Here is a 21942-nt window from a genome sequence, read left to right on the forward strand (position 1 = left end):
TGTGTGTGTGTGTGAGTGTGTGTGTGCAGGGGCACTAGGTTATGATTTAAAGTGACATATTTCTTTTTTTTAACATTTTTTATTGATTTATAATCATTTTACAATGTTGTGTCAAATTCCAGTGTAGAGCACCAATTTTTCGGTTATATGTGAACATACGTATATTCATTGTCACGTTTTTTTCTCTGTGAGCCACCATAAGATCTTGTGTATTTGTCCCTGTGCTATACCGTATAATCTTGTTTATGTATTCTACAATTTTGAAATCCCAGTCTATCTTCCCACCCCCCGTCCCCTTGGCAACCACAAGTTTTTATTCTGTGTCTGTGAGGCTATTTCTGTTTTGTATTTATGCTTTGTGTTTTTTGTTTGTTTGTTTGTTTGTTTAGATTCCACATATGAGTGATCTCATATGGTAATTTTCTTTCTCTTTCTAGCTTATAAAGTTACATATTTCTTATTATGAATTTTGACCCAGAAAGTTTGGGAAATGCTGCAATATGCTATACTGTTTTCATGTTATTTTATCAAGTTGCCTTTCACTCTCATGCTGAAATGCATGGTAAAATACAATCAGCATTCTACTGCTTGAAAAAGGAAAGCTTTTCCAAATTGCCTACTCTTGGTGTGTTTGTCCCGGGTTATGCCGCAAGCTTTTCTGACTAAGCCTATTATATGAAAAAGCTGAATGTTTGGTTAAATCTAGAGAATGCCTGATGCCACCACTTGACTGTTCATTCGTTCTTCCATTTATTGATCATTCGTTGAGTAATAGTGGGTGCCGGGGACTCTTAGTTTCTGGAGATTGGAAAGCATAAAGTATTCTCAGTTCCCATCCTACTGAAAAATAAGCTGGAGATTGAAGGAGGGGGAAACAAGAATGGCCAAGGTATAATCAAGTATTTTATGATTATGAGAGCTCACATTCTTAAAATGAAGGGAAATACTGAAAGAGAGAGCTCGAGGTAGAGAGAAAAGAAAAATCATGTGTTTTCCAGCTTTAGAATGCAGGCACAACGTGAGCTGTTACTTTAAGAAATAAGAGAAGTAAACCTTGGGGGAAAATGACCCCGCACCTCTATCTTCTGATTCCTTCCTTGCCTTGTAGAAATCTGAGGAAAGTTTATCATCATCAGATCTTCAAACTGAATTTTACATTTTGGTCCCGGACTCAATACCTCATAGGTTTTTGTTTGTTTGTTTGTAACCTATCTTACAGTGCTATACCATCCACACTCTGTTAAACTGGCTGCTTTCATTGCTCTAGTCTGAATCAGACTGTTTCTAAAGAGTAAATTCTGAGATAACCGAAGAGAACTGAATGACAAAGCGGTCCTGCATTTATCTACTTACTGATGAGTTGCTAGTGTTTGTCCTTGTATGTACTTATTTATTTCCCCCTTCTCTCTCTTTGTTTAAAGCAAAAGTAGGTGATTTTCTCCCTCCCTGTCTCCTTTTTATCTCCTACCATTTGGTTGTGTATTTTTATATGTGAGATGTTTCTCCTAACATGCACATTTAATATACAGCGTTCATCTTGACCTGGAATTGACTACCGACATTTAACTGTTGTTGATCAGACAGCACTTCTTTATCTCTTTAAGTTTTAAGTGCTGTTTCTGACGAATGCCAGCCCTTTTAGTGGGCTCTGTAACAGATATACTGGGAATCAATATACCATCTAGATGTCACAGAGAGAAAGGAACACTCTTTTGGGGGAGGAGGGGCATTATTATTTTAAAATGATAGGTGTTATAACTTCTGCTTTCTTTTTTTCTTTTTGGGCTTTAGTCAAACCAAAGGAATTCAACTTAAAAAAATAAAACAACCTTATGGTATTGCAGTGGTAAATAATGGATCCTAAAGCATTGAAATAAAAAACAAATGCAGAGAAAGAAATTAAAAATTGTCCCACACTTGGTTATTTTTTATTGGCTGACAGAATATATTAAAACTATTTTAACCTTGGCATCAAATATGGATACTGTTATAGGACACATTGATCTCAGGGATTTGGGTATAAATTCCATTCTCTGGACTTGGGGAGTTTACAGTCCAATCAGCAGAAGAACGATATTTGGGAAGTTTAGAATCTTTTTGTAGGATTGTGAGAGAAGCCCTAGTAGGTTCCTTTAACCGACATCTATACGTGCTCTCTTCTTTAACCCCTTCAACAACACTGTAAGGAATGGATTATTATCTTTATTTTACACATAAGGAAACTAAGATGTAGTGAAATTAAGGAGCTCTCCAAGGCCGTACATGTTCCAAGTGTTAAGGCGAGAATTTGATCTCATATCTCTCCCTGTTAGTGAGCTGGTAGACTTTAGGAATAACCAGAAAGAATATTTTAGATTGAATACTTGCATTTCCATCTATTTCTTTCCGAAATCCAACAGTTTTGCCTTTACCTTGACAACACACAAGAAGAGGTTTACTCTCTGGAGAAATTATACCAGAGAAGTTTCCGATTTGGAAACAGCAAGAACGACAGAGGGCGGGATGAAGGTAAGGAGTGAAAAGCTGGAGGATTAGGGGAAAGCGCTGAGTACTGAGTGGCGAGGGCCCCCAGACCCCTTTGCTGTCATGCTATCAGGACTCTGGCAGCCAGGCTTATACCAGCCTCACCCTGTAAGACAGAAAAGCGTGATACTCTTTGGACACATTGACTGGCTCAAGAGAAAAGATCTAAAAAATACTGACATTTAGGGATCCTCCTGGGAGCCCACCTGATTTCCCTTTGATGCCATCTACGCATACACATCGCTGCTTATGCTCAGTGTGCCCCAGTCAGCTCCCCCGTGACTTGCTCTTCAAAACGAAGATACGACCAGGTGTTAGCAAACATTTAAAGACAGTCTCCAATGTGAAAGATGACAAAGACTAAAACAAACAGGAAAATAAAAGAAACCAGAATAAACAGACAGTTTGGAAAGCAGAAGAAGCCTTTAAAATCAAAACAAGAATAAATACCCTGACAGAGAAGAACTACTGCATTAATAGAAAAAGAACATGATGCTCTAGAAAGTAGAATGTAAGTGCAGATGTTTTCTAAAAGGGGCATCAGAATGAAAGGGAAAATAGCCGAGAAAGAGAAAATTAGAGGACCTGAGTAGGACATCTTTGGATTTAGGTAGATTTGTATCAGTCTGCCTCCATTAGGAAAAGACCTTTAGCAAAGTACTCAATTTGGGGGGTCCTATATAACAAACTGCTTTTTATGTAATATTATATAGTATTTGTATAATACTGAAGAAAATTTTTCATGGGTACACTGACCTTTTTTAACTTCAAATTATTACGTGTTCAATGTGATGTATTTCACTTAAAATATGGCTATGCAACTCTTCCCTCACAATTTAAAATTAAGCTTAGCAAAATGTGAACATATATATATGTGTGTGTGTGTGTATAAAATTTGAACATATATATATGGAGTTAGATATATAGATATGTTGTGGTGCATTTGGAGGATTTGCTGAAGTTTTGTTTTTAAATCAGGAAGACAATCTATTGTTTTTGTGTGACTATTTTTTAAAAGTTGTATTTAGTAAGTATTAGCATTCTGTATAGCAGATTTGGTTTTTTATTGGAAGTTACCTTCTAGTAGAAGTTTTTATATGACTCTAACAGGGGTTAAGCCTACACTTAATTTAAGCAGCCTTCAATGACATTGTTTTTTAACATTAGTCAGAAAATGATAAACTGAAGTAACTGAAATGGACTGTGGTTAATATTACTGTCAGGGTGATGAATACTCCTGACATGTACCAGCAACACACTGCCAGTCCAGTAATCCTTTTCAAAGTTAAGTATTCTCAAATCATCCTAAGTTACTGTGGTGTGGAGTGACCACTATTTATAAATGAATTGTTTTATTTACATAGCATTACCAGTTTTATCCCATAATACTTCCTACTTTTGTAGTTTAGTACTGGATATAGTAACTTGGGTAGGTACAAAAAAAGAACATATATATACCATAAATTCACATAGAAAGTGTTTTCAAAACATGTAAATTTTTTTTTCTTTACTTTGAATAAGTACTGGTATTATACTTCACATTTCAGGCTGGAGTATGTTTTTTTAAGAGAGTAAATGTAGTGGGAAGACATTTTAAAAACCTGGGTACATTTGTAGCTTTATTTATATACTTGTATGAGTCAACTTCTCATTCTTATATTCCCCATGGTAGTCAAAACTTATTTTATGTGAATGTGTAATAGTATGCTTTTTATAGTGGGTACCATAGTAACTTATCCTTTAGTCATATGTCCACATTTATCTGAGTCTTTATTCTCCAAGTCCATTTATTGTAATAAGCACATTTATTCAACATAAACACCTGTTTATAGTACCCTGTTTATATTGAATAAATGCATTTATTCAGATAATTGATTTCTAAATATTTGCTGGGTACCTTTTGTGGACATTGTTCTGAGGATCATGCCAGAAATAAAAGTGAGTGAAATAGTACCTATTTTAAAGAGTTTTATGACTGAATTATGTTATATATGAGCCATCTCCATGAGAATAATTATATTTCCGTGTAACTATGAGACATTTCTGTGTGACTATGAAGCATTTTGTTTCTATCTGCCTTAATTTTAGACTCTCCTACTTTCAGAAAAGTAATTTTTTTTAAATGTGAGTTCATGATTTATAATATAAACCAGCAAGTGATTTGAAAATCTAAGTAGTACCTTTCTGAAATAGACAGGGTGGTTAGAAGACATTCAGAGCATTCAGAACTGTTCAAACCATTTACAGCCCCATTGTTTCATGCCCTTTATAAAGCTGAGGTATCATCCTCTGTAGACCATCCTTCTAGGATTCTTTCCTGGAACTTGATATGTTCGATAGTTTAATCAGTATGACAGATTGATCATTCAGCTTGCTTTACAGTAATTAAAATGCAAAATTGTACATCATTTTTCAGAATGAAATACATAAAATATTTGAGCAAAATACAAGGGGAAAAAATGATGTCTTACATTTAAGCTTAGAAATGTGTAGTCCAAAAAAAAAAAAAAGACCAGGAAGAGGGTGACAGTAAGTCAGAGTTCAAAGTACAAATGGCAGTAATCTTATTGGTGGGAAGGAAGATAAAGATGTGACAGTTGTTTCCAACCTGTAGACTCTGTTCACTTGAAGGGGACCAACTGTGGGTTTTTTGCAAGAGGCCTGTGGATTCATATATACATGTATGTATATGAGAGACTATCTTATGGGAAAAGGTAAAAGCTGCTGATTTGGATTATTTAGTTGACTGCGTGCTTATCATTACTTAAAAGTGATTTGATGTTTCTAAAACCAAATTGTGTCAAACATAATTAATGGTATGCTCTTATATCGTTATTGCTGATGCTACTTATTTTTATCTATAATGCATCATAGTTGCAAGATGAATTGAGGTTCTTTTTTTTTTTTTTTTCACAAATGGAAATCCATTTCTTCCAGCACCATTTGTTGAAAAGACTGTCTTTTCTCATGAATTGTCTGGGAACCTTTTGTTGAAATTAAATTGACCATGTATCTGTGGGTCTATTTTTAGACTTTCTTCTGTTCAGTCAGTCAGCATATCTATCATTACATCGATACCACACTTTTTTACTGTAGCTTTATACTAAGTCATAAAATCAGGTCACATGAACCCAACTATGCCTTTTTTAACATTGTTTTGGCTGTTCTGGGTTTTCTGTTTTTCCATATAAATATGGGGATCAGCTTGTTAATTCTGCTGGAAATTTTGATTGGGATTGCATTTAATAAGTAGGCCATTTTTACTAAAAATGATATAGTAGCAGTATTCAATCTTCCAATCCATAAATGTGGTTTAGCTTCCATTTGTTTAGGTCTTCTTTTAATTTCTCTCTAATGTTTTGTGCCTTTAGCATACAGATTTTGTTAATTTATCCTTAAAATTTTCATGTTTTTTATCCACAAAATTTTCGATTCTAATTGTTCATTGCTTGTTTACAAACACAATTGAATTTTGTATATTGACTTTGTATTTCGCAACCTTCAATTATTCATACTAGCGGCCTTTTTGAAGACTTTTTGAAACTTTCTGCTGCTCGAAATAAATATTTCCTGCATTATATAGTGTTGACTAGAAGTGCTGAGAGTGCCTTGTCTTTGATCCTAGGGGAAAAGCATTTAATCATTCATCATTAAGAATGATAGTAACTATAGATTTCATATTTTCTATTGTTTTTTCTGTTTTCAGTTTTAATGATCTTAGATTCCTTTACTATTTTTCTTTCTACTTGATTTGGATTTAACTTCTCTTTTTTTAATATCTTAAGATGGAAGCTTTAAACTATTGATTTCACACCTCTTTTTCTTCCCAATATAAGCATTTAATGGTACAAACTTTTCTCAAAGTACTTATTTTGTAAGGTCCAACACATTTTTATATGTTGTGTTTTTATTTTTATTCCATTCAAAATATTTTCTAATTTTCCTTGTGACTTTGTCATTGACCCATAGATTATTCAGAAGAATGTTGTATGCTTTCTACAGATTTGAGGATTTGTCATGTATCTTTTTCTTGTTGATTTCTAGTTTCATTCCATAATGATTGAAGAACATACTTTGTATAACTTCAGTTTTTTTAAATTAGTTGAAGTTTGGTTTATGGCTCGGAACATGCTATATATTGGTTATTGCTTCGTGTGTACATGAAAAGCATATATACCCATCTGTTGCTACATAAAGTGTTCTATACATGTCAGTTAGGTTGAATTGGTTGGTAGTTTTGTTAATATCTTCTATATCCTTACTTTAATTTTTCTGTTGATTACTGAGAGAGGAATGTTGAAGGTTTCAACTATAATTTAAATTTGTCTGTATCTTTTTTCATTTTTCTCTGTTTTTGTTATGTGTATTTTCAGCATTTGTTTTTGGGTACATGTTATAAGTTGAATTATGTTTCCCAGAAAGTTATGTTGCAGTCCTAACCCCTGGCACCTGTGGATGTGATCTTATTTGTAGGTAGGGTCTTTGCAGAGGTAATGAAGTTAAGATGAAGTTATTAGCATGGACCTAATTCTAAAATAACTGGTGTTTTCATAAGAAGGTGAAAACACCATGTTAAGACACATCAAAAAAAAAAAAGGCAAAAAAATTTTAAAGTGAAGAAGAAGACAGACATCAGAGGAAAGAATACCATGAAGTGATGGGAACAGAAATTGGAGCTACACTGCCATAAGCCGAAGAACCCCGAGGGCTACAGGAAGCAGGAAGAGGCAAGGAAGGAGCCTTCCCTAGAGGTTTCAAAGAACGTGGCTCTGCCAACACCTTATTTTGAACTTCTAACCTCCAAAACTGCAAGACAATAAATTTCTATTTTGTTTTAAGCCACCCAGTTTGTGGTACTTTGTCATAGGAGCCCTAGGAAAGTAATACAGTGCATATACATTTCAGGTTGTTATGTTTTCTTGATAAATGGGTTGGTTAGCATCATGAAATGTCTCTCTTCATACCTCAGTAGTCCATGTCCTGAAGTCTGCCCTTTCCTCATGTTGATATGGAGATGACAGTGGTATTTTGATTATTATTTGTAGTATCTTTTTTTGAACCTGTGGCTTTATTTTTAAAATTTCTGTTTTGTGGGCAACATATAATACAGTATTGCTTTTATAGCCATTCTAGTAGCCTCTGCATTTTAATTGAGATGTTGAGACCGTTTACATGTAATGTAATTTTTAAAATGGCTAATTTGAATGTATTTTCTTGCCATCTATTTTTTAGCCCTTATATTCATTCTTTGTACCTTGTCTCCCTCTATCTGTTTTCTTTTAGATTAAGTGAGTATTTTTATGATTCAGTTTTATCTTTACTGTGGCTTATTATTTATGTCACTTTTTTAAAGGTTTAGAGGGTTTTTTGTGGTTTGAGAACTGTTTTTTTTTCTGTCTTCTTTTGCTATACTGGCATACTTGTTGTATCGTGCTTCACTTTATTGTGCTTTGCAGATACTGAGTTTTGTATAGATTGAAAGTTTGTGGCAACTCTGCTTTGAGCAAGCCTATAGGTACCATTTTTCCAATAGTGTTGGCTTACTTTGTGTCTGTGTGTCGTATTTTGGTAAGTCTTGCAATATTTCAAACCCTCCACTATTAAAAAAGATTACAACTCAATGAGGGTTCAGAAGATGGTTAGCATTTTTTAGCAATAAAGCATTTTTAAATTAAGGTATGAATATTATTTTTTTAGCAATAATATTGCACACTTAATAGACTTCATATAGTATAAACATAACTTCTGTATGCACTGGGAAACCAGAACATTTGTGACTCACTATATTGCAGTATTCACTTTATTACAGTGGTCTGGAACCAAACCTGCAGTATATCTGAGATATGCCTGTATAGTCTTGTGTGTCTCGTGGACACAAGCCTTTTTGACTTTTAGGGCTTGTGTTTTGGGGGCCTGTCTCACAGGTGGAAGTCTTAAATGTTTAGGTGCTGGATGTTGGGTCCAAAACTCTCACTTCTCATGGAAAATCTGAGTTGTGAGTTCCCTCCAGATGGTTTGTCACTGTGTTGAGGGGGGGCATGTATGGTGAGATTGTGTCACACCCTTTCTTACCTGCTATGATGTGGATTTCTCTTATTTTCCCAGTGTGTAGCACTTGTTCAGCTAGGTTTTGAATTTCTTTCAGAGGGAACTGTTCTATGTGTAGCTGAAGTTTCAGTCTATCTATGGGAAGAGGTGACTTCAGGAGCCTCCTATGTCACCATTTTGGACCAGAATTCCTGCTTTTAATAGTCTTAATTGTTTCTTTAAGTGGGTAGGTGAATCTATCTGCAAATGAATAGGTTTTGTTGTATCAGCATTGGGACTCTTGGGTGTTTATCATTTTCATAAATATTTAAAATATCTTTTTTTAGTTGGTCTTGGAGTAAGATTGTTTTGGGGTTCTTCCAAGCATTTAGCTCAACAATGGCACTGGTTTATCAGATTATATTAATTGATTTATGTGCCTTTCTCAAACAGATAAAAACCTATAGTAAAAAAAATCATTTAATATGAACCATAGCTGAATAACGTAGAACTGTGAAGGCGTTGCTACTGAATCTACCAATGTGAGCATTTGAAATGATGTAGTTTCTACATAAGTTACGATAAGTAAAATGGAATACTTTCCTTTTTCCCAAGATGTGTTTGTTAAATTGAAAAAGTATAGTGGGTATATGTTAATGCCACTTACAAGAAAGTGTGTTTTCAAGGGATTAAAAACTGCTCTGGTACTTGAAAGCAAAAGTGCTTATTTGTTAACTCTAAAAGCCACAGTAGTATGCCAGTGAAATTTTTTTCTTGACAATATTAAGTAAAATGTAGAGTGTGCAAAGATAAGTGCCAAACCATTTCAGCCATATATGTATAGTGTATGACGAAATACCCCAAAAGCCGAGGTTGAGTGAAAATGCTGATCAGGCTGTTTGTTCTACTTGTCATTTGGATGAAAGAGCTGCTACAACTGACACAGAATAGTTGCTGCGTCCTCTAACCTTGGCAGCGCTGCTTAAATGACAGAGGCTATTTGTTTATTTTCTTCTCCGTGGTGGGGGTGAGGGTGTGGGGGGAGGCCGGAAGGAAGGCAGGTGAGTGGAGATGCTCAGAATAAAGTGCATTGGCTTCTTTAAAAAGCTTTTGCAACACAGAAGTAAAGGCTCTCATTTGGGTTCCTGGATGTGGATAAACAGATATAAAAGTTAAGGGGAAAGGACAGCAATAAACTTTGCGTGACAATGGTTATCTTTTGTGTTCACTTTTTAAGGCTATTTTTACCAACCATCTTTTTGGTGTCCCCAAGACAAAATATTCATCTCCCTCCCTGACTTGTGACTCCTTCATCTAATGATATCCACACATGTTTTGTAGGTAGGAATAAAAACATAAACATGTTTTTCAAAAGGCATTTAATCTAAACCTCCCATGGAAGGATTCCAGCAGCCTTACCGACTGAGCACGAAAACTTTCGTCAGTCCACACAGCCTGCATTATTACTAGTCAATTTAGTTAGAATTGGCTCTGAATCTTGCCTCTGCCATTGGCTAGGTAACCAACCATTGATAGTCATTTAACTTTACCCAGGCTCAATTTTTTCACCTGTAAATTGGGAATGCTAATAATGTTTGTATATTAAGGCATTGGTGTAAATATAATGAGATAATTTATGTAAGACTCTTGAACCCTTCGCTTATAGCCAATAAAATAGTTGCATTGTCTTCCAATAGAATGGCCTTTTTAATCTGTTTACCATAGTTATTTCCTATAATCTTCCTCAAACAAATCATTATTCTCTAACCAGGAATGACCATCTTTATGGTGTCACATTTCCTGATAGTCCATCCTCTTTCATCTTCTGAATTTGAAGTCTTTTGTTTAATTCATTCACAAATATCAAGTATCTTACACTTAATTAACAATATTCTTTCCTTTAACCTGGTATTTTTATGACATATAACATCAGATTCACATAACATTGATTTCAACCATTTTGTTATCTTTTCCTTGCTGGTTTTTAGCCCTCACTTTCTAATAGCACTTTTTCAAGATCTATAGGCCTACCCTACTTCCAGAATAACATAATATTTAACCTCTCTTGCCCATGACATCGTATATACTGTAGGACAAGCTTTATGTGTAGTCATGAAATTAAAGGACATTTACAGTTTTGTAATCATACTAAATGCAGATAATATTGACAGATGGCTTTAGGCCAATCATCAGTTTCCTAAACAAGATCCTGAAAGTATTTGTGCTCTTTTGCGCCCCCTTCAGGAGCCCCTTTTCACTTTTGGTATCTCTTCCCTACTCTTTACCCATAATACATAAGTTTCTGATACACTATTCTTTAGTGTTTCCCGGGGCCCTATTTGTGAGTTTTACACTCCGTAATGACCTTTTTCTTTTTCTTTAATCTTCTCTTCTGCTTTTCATCCCCAGGTGTTAGGGTTTAATGATTTTCCAAAGAAAACTTTCAAAGAAAGATGGGGAAAAACTCTGTTGAGGCTTGGATTTTAAAAGAAAAGGTTATTACACTCAAGCAAATCTCTGGTTTGTAGAATTTCTGCGATTTCTTGCCAATTCCCTGCAACTTTCTTACTCTTAGTAATTGTAATCATGGTCCAGTAGTTTGGAACTTCACTTCTGAAAGGCTGATATAACTTAGAGCAGTTCATATATAAATCTCAAAAGGAAGAAGGGATTCTGGTGATGGTGATAATAGCAGTTAAAATAACAACATTAATGGCAGCTACACTTATGAGTACTTTGTGCCAGGAGCTCTTCTAAACACTTGGCATATATTAGTGGTCTTTTAAATTAACCTATTAAACAAATACCATTTTTGAAGAATGGACATGTAAGAAATTGGGAAATTGTTGAAATTTGGAAAAACATTTTGTAATACAACAGTTTAGATGGATACAATGCCCCAAAGACTGGATTTTGAGTACTGAGTTTGTCTCCTAGGTTTATGTTGATTTTGAGCTAGATTACTCAAGATAGTTATTTTCTTCATTATTAAAATAAGGATATCATGAGAATCCATAATAATGTTTAAAAATATATGAGATGTCAGCTGGGGTTTATTAATTAGATAACTTCATTTTTTTAAAAGAAAGAAACAACTTAGAATGTGTCAACACTACAGTCTTCTCTTTTTACACTAACTTTTACTGGTAATCAGATCAAAGAGTCCATGATGTGAGCTTGCAGGGGTGTGTGACTCCAAAACTGTTTGTTTTCAATTAATATAGTAGTAGATGATTATAACTGCTTGACATTTCATGTGTTTTTCACATTAAAATTTGGAAGCCCTTTGGAGTTTTGAAAAGCAATTTTGTTTTTGATTAGGTTCTTGAGGTAGAATAATTCCATTTGGGGGAACTACTATGTACTATTAGGTATCTGACAGATAATGCCCAGTACTGCATATGCCATTAGAAAACTGTGATGTGTAATTATATTCTTTCCCGAGAGATAACAGTAATTTCATCAGACCCACGACATCGTCACCTGGTCTCCCTGCTCTGACATGTCTGGGGAGAGGTGTTTCATGGCTTATGATCCTGGCAGCTGAGAAGATCTGTGTTCATTTGGGGGTGGGGGTTGGGATTCAGTTTGAAGTGGGGACTGTTCTTTTTGCTGTGAAAACAGGACTGTCATTGATGGGGGTGCCCAACCACAGGCAGAAGCCTCCTTTGTGGAGGTCACTGTAGCCTGTGGTGGGGAGAGGTCACTGAGTCTTGGACGGTGAGGCAGGCAAGAGTGTGTGGGTTCCCCTGGGAGTCGAAAGGAGTAGCCCTAGTGTGTGAAGGGTGCCCACTCCAGGGCTGTTCTCCACTGTGTCCCCCTTTGTGAACATCTTTTCCAGTTGTGATTTGAGTATGTGTCTATAACAAATGCCTTGCTGTCAAAAACAGAAACAAAAAACTTGTATTTAATGGCTTTTTTTCTGAAATATTCTTGATAGAATAAGCTGAAAAATAATAATAATTATTATTACCAATAACTTACTATGTGCCAGGCACTGAGCTGGGCACTTTACAGGCAGCATTTTTGTATATCTATGCTAATTAGCAAAATTACTTCTCAAGAAAGGTAATAAAAGACTTTTGTAATATTCTTAAAAACCTGATTTAGAAAGTTTTGCTTTGCATATCTTGTTATGAAGGGTATCAGACAGAAATCTCAAACAGAATATTTATCAATTTACCGCAGTTGTCAATTTTGCTATTTGTGAGATTAAAAATATCCGATGTTTAATGTCTTATTTTTGCTATTTATAGATTTTCAAGAGTTTCATTGTTCTTTTGTCTTTAATTTTCCTTCTCCTGTTTTAGTCTAAGTTTGTATTTCCATTTTTTTAAATGTAAATGGATGTGTTGGTAATCCTGATAACTCTAATTTTAAAATGATTCCATTTTATTTGAGCCACTTTTTCATCTTGTGATTAAGGTTCTTGTATTATTTTTTAGATTTAAAAATCTTATATAATTTTATTTGTTGCAAATTGGTAGTGTTTAAAATCGTTTTTTAATATCCTAGAGCTGTTTATGTTTACCTGGTTATGAACTTGAATTGAATAGTTCTTTAATCCGTGCTTATTTTTTATTGATTTTTTTTCAGGAAGTTATGACCATTTTAAATGACCAGTATTTCTGCTCTTCTTCCTTTAATCAGTTTGCTGATTTTAAAAAGTATTCTGTCAAGCTTTTACAGTTAAATTGTACAAAGAGCATTCTGTAGAATGGTAGTGCTAGGCATTTTCTGAATTGACCTTCAATTGTTACTCTTAATATACTGTATAAGTAAGAGGAGCCATCAGCATTTACTTTTAGTTCTTTTGCAGGAATGAATAAACATCTTGAAATGCTGATTTGGACGATGTTTTAAAAATGCTAAGATGCACTTTAGTGTATGACTGACTCTTGCTTAGTTAAATGTTTTGCAGCATTATAACATAGTTGGATTCAGCTCATCCTTTAAAGCAGTTGTCAGAAAAATATGGGCCAGCATGGTAGAATGTATTAGCTCAATACATTGTCTCCATTTTATTATGAAGCTGCTGAGGAAGCTGTGATATACAGCACTGTCATTACAGATCTATTGTTAGGACGGTTCCACAGTCTTCTTTGTACTGCCATTAATTTATAGCAGTAAACAATATGTAGCCTTCCAACTGCAGCAAAGCAGAATCTTTTAATGAGGTGGATGTTATTACCACAATAAATCAGTGCTTTCGCGTAATGTATAATTCAATGTGTGTATTCCCACTGTAACTTCTCTGAGTAAGCTGATAGTGTATCATTGTCATTGCACAGCTCCACTGGTCTTTTTTTTTTTTTAAACCTTCTTTTATTTGGGGACTTCTTTTTTATATGCTTGCAAATAAATGTGGTATGTCTTGATAGCTGTCTTGTAGCAGGCTTCAGAAACCAACTGTAACAATAACAGTCAGAATCAATCCTGTGGGCTCTACCTATATGGGTCTCCACACGGTGCCATTTTTCTCAGACGCTAGTGAAATCAATCCTAATTGGTTTTAGCATTATATTCAAGAAACATGATTCTATAACTATTGATTTTGGGGGTGTACTCATTTGGAGAGTAATAAAAATGGGAGCAGATAAAGTGAATACTTAATATGCTGCAGAACCATACAAAAAGACCATTGATTTTATTTTTAATTCACATAATTTGTCTTCCAATGATTTTATTTCTTCTTTCCTTTTGCATGGCTCAGTCTTTAGGGACAACAACTAAAATACATTCAAAGGCATTCCAAATTGGTTCTGTAACAAAGATTTCTTGGAGTCAGTTCCATTCTTAACAGGCATATATTTGGTAAATCATAATTTTTTTTTTTGTACAGAAACTAATGCTTTAAAAGATGGCATTTTAAATTGGTATACTGTGATACTGATTTAAAATAATAAACAACTAAAGATTTTTTTAAATTTGCTTGTAAAGTAAAAAAAATGGCTTAAAATAAAATGTTGATTAGGACTACTACATTAAAAGGGAATGAATTGTTCTAGAGATATATAGCAGTTTTGAAATAATAGTTAACAATTTAAGAAAAATAGCCAAAATGATCATTTAAAATGTTTTAAATTACATGAAAAGCAGTTTAAAAACTACCTTAACATTGCTTCACTTTCAATAAAATATATCTGAACACATCTATTTTAAAACCAGTATTTTAAATTTCAGTTTCATAATTTTCCCGTAAGTGATCAGATATTTTCTTTCTCATATAAATGAGGAGTGACTACTCACAGGTTTTATTAAAGAAAGTCATCTTATAGAGATCTTTTTTCAGTGATTGGTACTTATATTTTCAATAAAGAATAGAGATTTTTCTAGAGACTGGAATATTTTATAAGAATGAATTGTTACTTAAAGCAGTTGAGCTTAACATCCTTTGAGCCCTTAGACCCCGCTGAAAATCTTAGAATACTCTGTATGTCTTCCTGAAGAAAATGCACATGTGCATAATCACACAACATTTTACCTACTGTTTGAGGGAGTCTGTGTATTCCCCGAATAACAACAGCAGCAGCAACAATAGTGATACCAGCTAACATTTACTAAGCTCTTATCTTATGTCAGCGTTCTGCAGCTTGTAGGTTATGGTTTTATTCAAACTTAGCACAATGCTAAAAGATAACCTTAAGATTAATAGTGTTCATTGAATCAGGCATGGTTGGTTCTTCCATGTACTTACTCATTTTATTTCCCAAAACAACCTTCTGACTCGGTACTGTTATGACTCAGGGACCCCAGGCGCTTCACAGTTTGCTGTATCGCTTTGGGGGCCTCTGCTGTAATGTATTGTTTGGCGCTATAAGCTCGTAATCTGTCTGGTATTCTTTTTATATCACACTTTTTTTTTTTTTACATTTCATGCATGCATGTTTTTATCCTCTAAATTCTTTGGATTTACTGATAATGGTAGAAATTTCTAGATTTACATGTAATCCCTTTGTCACACAGTCTCCTCCTTGTACTCCTCCTCCCGCCCCCTGCCCCTCAGTTTTGTTCCATCCTCTTCTCAGAATCTATTGTAAGTTATTCTTCTAGCATCAAAATTCTATTTCTGGTGGTTGCTTCTAATGAACTAAAAAGAGTTTATGGGTGCTTTCCAGAATATCCTATAGCTAATATTCACTTCATGTAATTGTCTTTATGAAAATGCTTGTTATGGCCTGATTAAAGACCTTTATCAATAGAAACTAGACTTCCTGAGAAATGACAGATTTCTCCATTCACTTATATGTGTATATTTAATGTGCATTGAAAAATAAATTTTTTTTCCATCTACTAACTGTAACACTGTTTTAATTCACTTTCACACTTGCTAACAGGATAACATTTGAAGAGAGAAAGAGATAAACAATGATTACATATATATGTTCTTTTCTTTTTTCCCCTCCTCATTGGCAGCCAATAGGAGCTTTGAATCCAAAAAGAGCAGCATTCTTTGCAGAGCGTTATGAATCCTGGGAAGATGATCAAGTTCCAAAGTTCCACTATGGTACTCATTACTCAACTGCAAGTTTTGTTCTTGCATGGCTGCTAAGAATAGTAAGTTCAATTTGAATAATAAGCCATGAATAAGTAAATCCAATGTTATGGAGAATATGCATTGATTAAAAATCATCAGCATCTTTTTTGAAGGGTGAAATATTTTTCAATGATTGAGGTTCTAATTATAAATATTGCTTTATCCCATTTAGTATGTATTTTGTAACATGTTCCTCTAGAATAGCCATAAAACTGTTCCACATGGAATTGTGGGAATTTTTTTCTTCAATTGGACTCTTCAAATGGTTGACTCTAAATAGTAACATATATTATTTTCAAATGTAGTCTATTAAAATAAGAACTAAGTAAGATTCCATTAATGCAAACATATATTCATATATTTTGGAAACCAGCTGCCCCAAATGAAGTAAGGTATGTTTGTAGGTGACACCAAGATTGCCGTGTATTGATAACATATTGGTTAAACAAGAAACGTTTCTGTAAAATTGAGAGGTGATTCATCTACTAGAAAGTAATTTCTTTGGGAAAGCATTAGCAGCACATCATTAATTAAAGCTTGTTAGAAGGGTACAGGCAGACATAAATCCTAGAAGTAATTTATAGTGCTTAGCTAATTTCAAGCAATTATCTACTAATACGTGTTTAAGTGTTCTTTAACTAAGAGGAGGCTTTTAAATCTTCCAAACATTTTTCTTTTCTTAATCATAAATTAAATATTGAGCCGTAACAATAGGAAAATTACATGTTGGACTGTTTCCCTGTACTATGAAGAAAATGCTGTCCAATTTATGTCTGAATGTTATTAATAAATTGTTCTTGGAAAGAAAGAGAGTCTGAAAAATGTTGTAGATACCAAATTTTGGAAATATTTCTTCTGAAACAAAAATAATTTAAGAACATTAATGTAATAATTTAGGTATCATTCCCAGTCTATGCCTAGAATGTAATGCAGGCCGATGCCTATTAGTCATTAAAGTATTTAGATATGAAGATTTTTTTAAACCACATTTTTATGTATGAGAGAACATATGATCTTTTTAATTGCTTATTTTTTAGGAACCTTTCACAACTTATTTCCTAAATTTGCAAGGAGGGAAATTTGACCATGCAGATCGAACTTTTTCATCAATTTCTAGAGCTTGGCGAAACAGTCAGCGTGATACATCTGATATTAAGGTACAAACTGTTCCATTTTACAGTTGTTATTGCCAGTGTATTTCTTCTTGAATCAATGTTAACAGTTTCCCTTTTGCAAAACATCCCTATTTACTAAAGATAAGCCACAAAGCATGAGGCCTTAATTAAATGACCAAGAACCACTATACAGTATTTCTCTTTCTTTCTCTCTCTCTTCTGTGTCTGTCTCTGTCTGTCTGTCTATCTTCCCTCTCTATCCTTGCCCTGCCTTCTCTCTCTCTCCAGTTGCAGAATGGTTGTTTTCCCTCCTTCTTGAAATCTTTTTTTTTTAAAGCAAAAATATAGTAGTATGGATGTAAGGCATTGTGCTCAATGGAATTTCAAACTCAATGGATAAAATTAATATAGACAAAAATAATGAGAGAAAAATTTCAGACTTTCAACTTAATTTAACATTTCTTTTTTTTTTTGAGGTATAGTCAGTTTACAATGTTGTGTCAGTTTCTGGTGTACAGCACAATGCTTCAGTCATCCATGAATATACATATATTCATTTTCATGTTCTTTTTCACTATAAGCTACTACAAGATATTGAATATAGTTCCCTGTGCTATACAGTATAAACTTGTTTATCCATTTTATATATATTAGTCAGTATCTACAAATCTCAAACTCCCAGTTTATCCCTTCCCACCCTCTTCCCCCTGGTAACCATAAGTTTGTTTTCTGTCTGTGAGTCTGTTGCTGTTTTGTAAATAAGTTAATTTGTCTTTTTTTAGATACCACATATAAGTGATATCATATGGTATTTGTCTTTCTCTTTCTGGCTTACTTCACTTAGAATGCCCATTTCTCTATTCTTAAGACAATCATCTTTTACCTGTTGCTGGTTCTAATTGAATATCTGTCTCTGCTCGGTATAGAATTGCATTACTATTTCATGATATATGTAAGTCAAATCGTTAGGCTGTATACCCTAAATTTATACAGTGCTCTTTGTCCATTATATCTCAAAAAGACTGGAAGAAAAAAGAAAAAATTGCATTACTATTGATGAACGAGTTCTCTCTCTTTGGGTGTTCAGTACTGTAAAGTTCAAAAACTTTGCACAGTAGCTAATATAATCGTTACTAAACTTTTACTTCCACCCTCAGAAGTACAGTTTACATGCTGTTGTGTATAACAAGAGATGCCTATGATTGTGAAGTTCTTTATGGTCTCATAAAGAAATATGACCTATTAAATCAACTATGCTTCAGTAAAAAAGAAATATGACTTGTAAATAATTATACTATAAGGGAGAAAATGATAAGTACCATATGAGAAATATTAGGGCTCAAAAAAGGGAAAGCTACATTACTAATGTTTATGTTATTATACAATACTTTTCAAAAACTTGATATAATGATATTTGTATGTTACTTCTAGGGTTTATACTTTACAGTCTATTAAAAAAAGCTTATTTCTATGAAATAAAAGTTAAAATATGAATTGTTTTTATTTCAGAGAAGAAAGATGTTACTAGATTTTAGCAAAATGGTCTTTTATTTTTAGCATGATTTACCATTTAAAAATTGGGGGGGATCATTTTTATTTCCATGCACCATTGGTGGTTCCGTTTCAGATATGACCCTCAGTGATGCTTTTTATTCTGTCTGGATAAACACTTCAGAAGTGCTGATCACTTCTCCAAGTACGCTTACCATACTGTTCAATAGAAATGTAAATGTAAACCATAATTCTGAGCCACATGGGTAATGTTCACTTTCCTTGTAGTCACATTTTTAAAACTCAGAAGGACCATTTGAAATTTATTTTAAGAATATATTTAACCTGATGTATCCAAAATATTTCTATTTCAACATGTAGTCAATATAAAATTATTCATTAGATATTTTATGTTTTTCTTGCACTAAGTCTTTGAGATCTGGTGTATATTTTATATTTATCACACATCTCATCTCAAACTAGCCACATTTCAAGTGTTTACTAGCCACTTCTGGCTAATGGCTTCTGTACTGGGCAGTGCAGACTGAGGGCATTGTTTTGGCATCAAAGGATAGCTTTCTGCTTATGGAGAGGAAAATGCCTTCATCCCCTCTGAGCAGCGGTGTTCCTGATGTTGCACTGCATCTCAATACGAACTGACAGGTAGTAGCAATAGTAGGTAGTCTTGAGGACTGAAATAGAACATGTTAAAATTGGGTTGGAGAATCATCACTGTGATAAATAATATTTTAAAATTCCCCAGCAGAGTCTGTGTTTAAGTCTTTAAAAAAAATCACTTAAGTTTAGAGACTGAGGCACAAAATAGATTACTGTCTTCAGCCTGAACCATTATAACAGAATTTTGTGGAACAAATCAGACTCATAAAGCTTGAATGAATTTCACGAGGTGATCATATCTAAATATTAGGCAAATATCTAAGCTTTTCTAGGCAATCCATTGTCACTGATTTCCCACCCCTCTTTTGAGGCAGCATGCTCATTTCATATACCCTTAGTGTCAATTAATTTAATCTCATGATTAAGTACAGTCTGATTTGCTGCAGTTTAAACTCTTTCTTCTCTCCTATAGAAGTGATTAACAAATCAGGATTGGAGGGTGGAGGGAGTCATAAATGTCACCTAGGTTCATTATTTTTAGAATGGGGGCAGTCGTAAATGGATCTAAAATGGAGATTATTAGAGAAACATACTTCTCTGGAAGCTCAGAATTTAGAACAAAGATGTATTTTAAAGTAATTTGTGCTAAAAGTAAACTTAGAATAAAAAGTTTGGCAGGTTTCCAAGATAGCATGTAATTTTTACATTTTTTATTTTAATTGAGTCTCTGCACAGTCAGGCAGTGATTGTGGTACAGCACCAGACGAGACAGAGTGTTGCCTTCAGTGGACTTTCGCACTAGGGGAGATACTGACAGTAAAATCATCCCAGCACTTCCATCTAATAAAGCCTCTGTGGCTCGCAGATACAGGATGGAAATGAGAAGAAGGAAGAGAAGAGAGGAGATCCAGGGCCTGTGAGGAGGTGGCTTATGAGCTTTGAGAAGAAGGGTGGACTTTATCCTGGGGCACTAGGGAGACATTGGAAAAGTCGAAGCAGAGGAGATTTTGTGGTTTTAAGTGCTCCCTGTGGTTGGTGTTTGAATACGTTTTACGCTGCGAGCAAGAATGGAAGCAATCAGTAAGCTGTTCAGGTAAATAAATAGGTGAGAGACAGTGGAGGCTTAGACTTGGTAGGGGCACTAGTACTAGAGAAATGTGGATGAGTTTAAGACTTATTTAGAAGGTAAGCACTGTTAGGATTTGGTGATCAGTTTGTCTTATAAGGTGAAAGAGAAATTACTTTTGACTTGGACATGTATGTACAGAACAAGGAAGAAGAGCAAATTTAGTTGGAGCATAGGGATCTCTGCAGAAAACTTCCTGTGACAGGTGAGTTAAACCCCCCAAAGCACGTTCAGTTAAGCCAGCCAGCATTTATTGATTATTTTATCATATGTAGTATATGGTACAGAGCACTTGGGGTTAAAAGGCTGAAATAAACACAGTTCTTTACACATTTCCAGGTGAGAATGACGGGTATACATAAAACTATTTTTAATACATGTTAGACAGTGACAAGTGCTATAATAAGATATAAACAAAATGAAATTAATTCTGTCTGGAAGAAGTGGAGTTGCAAATACTTAACAGAGTAAGTGGTTTTTGAGTAGGATCTTAAACGCTGCAAAGGAATTTAAACCTTTCCGATCTACTTCTCTAGCATGTCCGTTTCTCCTGCTGACTCCTTCCTCATCATCTCTATTTGAATATATGAAACATCTCAAGTTGAACATGTTCAAACCTAAATTCCTGATCTTTATTGCTTCAAAGCTGCTCTTTTCCCAGTCTTTCCTTCGTAGTAAAGGGTTTCCCGGTTGAGGGTAAAAGCTTAAGTCCTTACAGTGCAAGACCCCACAGCGATGACCCCTCCCCTTCAAAATCCCGTTACCTCTTGACCTCTTGTACTGTTTGCCTCCTTGCTCATTCTGTTCTGGATAAACAGGACCGCCTTGGTGTTCCTCATATATTCCAGATACCTTCCCACCTTAGGGCCTTTCCTTTTCCTTTTCCCTGAGAAATTCCTACAGACACCCTTATGGATCCATTCCGTTGCCCATTTCAAGTCTTTGTTCAGATGTCACCTTCTTAGTAAGACCTTCTCTGTCCTTTCTCTTTAAAGTTACATCCCTCACCTCATGATTTTAACTCACTCCTCAATTTCATTTTTCTTCACGTCACTCACCATCTGACATACACGTCTTTATTCATTTGTTTATTATTGATGTCTTATCCTGGGGAACATTAGCTCCATGAGAGCATGAATTTGGGATTGTTTTCTTCATTGATTTAATCCCTAGAGCTTAAAACAGGGTGTGGAATGTGGTAGGCATTAAATTAAATGTTTTTTAAATTAATGCTTTGATGAAATATAGAAGAGTATGCCTAGCACGCAAAATGACATGAGCAAAATTCAGAGAAAATGCTTGGCACATTGGGGAATGCTTCTTGGTCTACTAATTGGTCTTATGTGTTTGGTGTGTAGGAAACATAGGGAAGGAAAGACACTGAAAGGCAATTGTGATCTCGTATGAAGACCCTCAGTAATAGTCTAAAGATAAACTCTGTCTGCAGTCCTTTCAGTCTCTTATCACAGCTACTCAGTTCTATCACTGTAGCATGAAAGTGGCCA

General features: G+C 34.5%; 1 protein-coding gene across 4 annotated transcripts in view; it reads left to right on the plus strand.

The window, feature by feature from the left end:
- The window catches only part of LRBA (LPS responsive beige-like anchor protein), a 623871-nt gene that overhangs the window by 452658 nt on the left and 149271 nt on the right, over positions 1-21942 (plus strand). For all 4 annotated transcript variants that reach the window (XM_072975847.1, XM_072975846.1, XM_072975849.1 and 1 more), the window contains 2 exons: positions 15967-16107; positions 17125-17244. In XM_072975847.1, the coding sequence (XP_072831948.1) occupies positions 15967-16107; positions 17125-17244 (261 nt within the window). The remainder of the gene's footprint in view (positions 1-15966; positions 16108-17124; positions 17245-21942) is intronic.

The sequence above is a fragment of the Vicugna pacos genome, chromosome 2 (genome assembly GCF_048564905.1).
Source record: "Vicugna pacos chromosome 2, VicPac4, whole genome shotgun sequence".
Classification (NCBI taxonomy): domain Eukaryota; kingdom Metazoa; phylum Chordata; class Mammalia; order Artiodactyla; family Camelidae; genus Vicugna; species Vicugna pacos.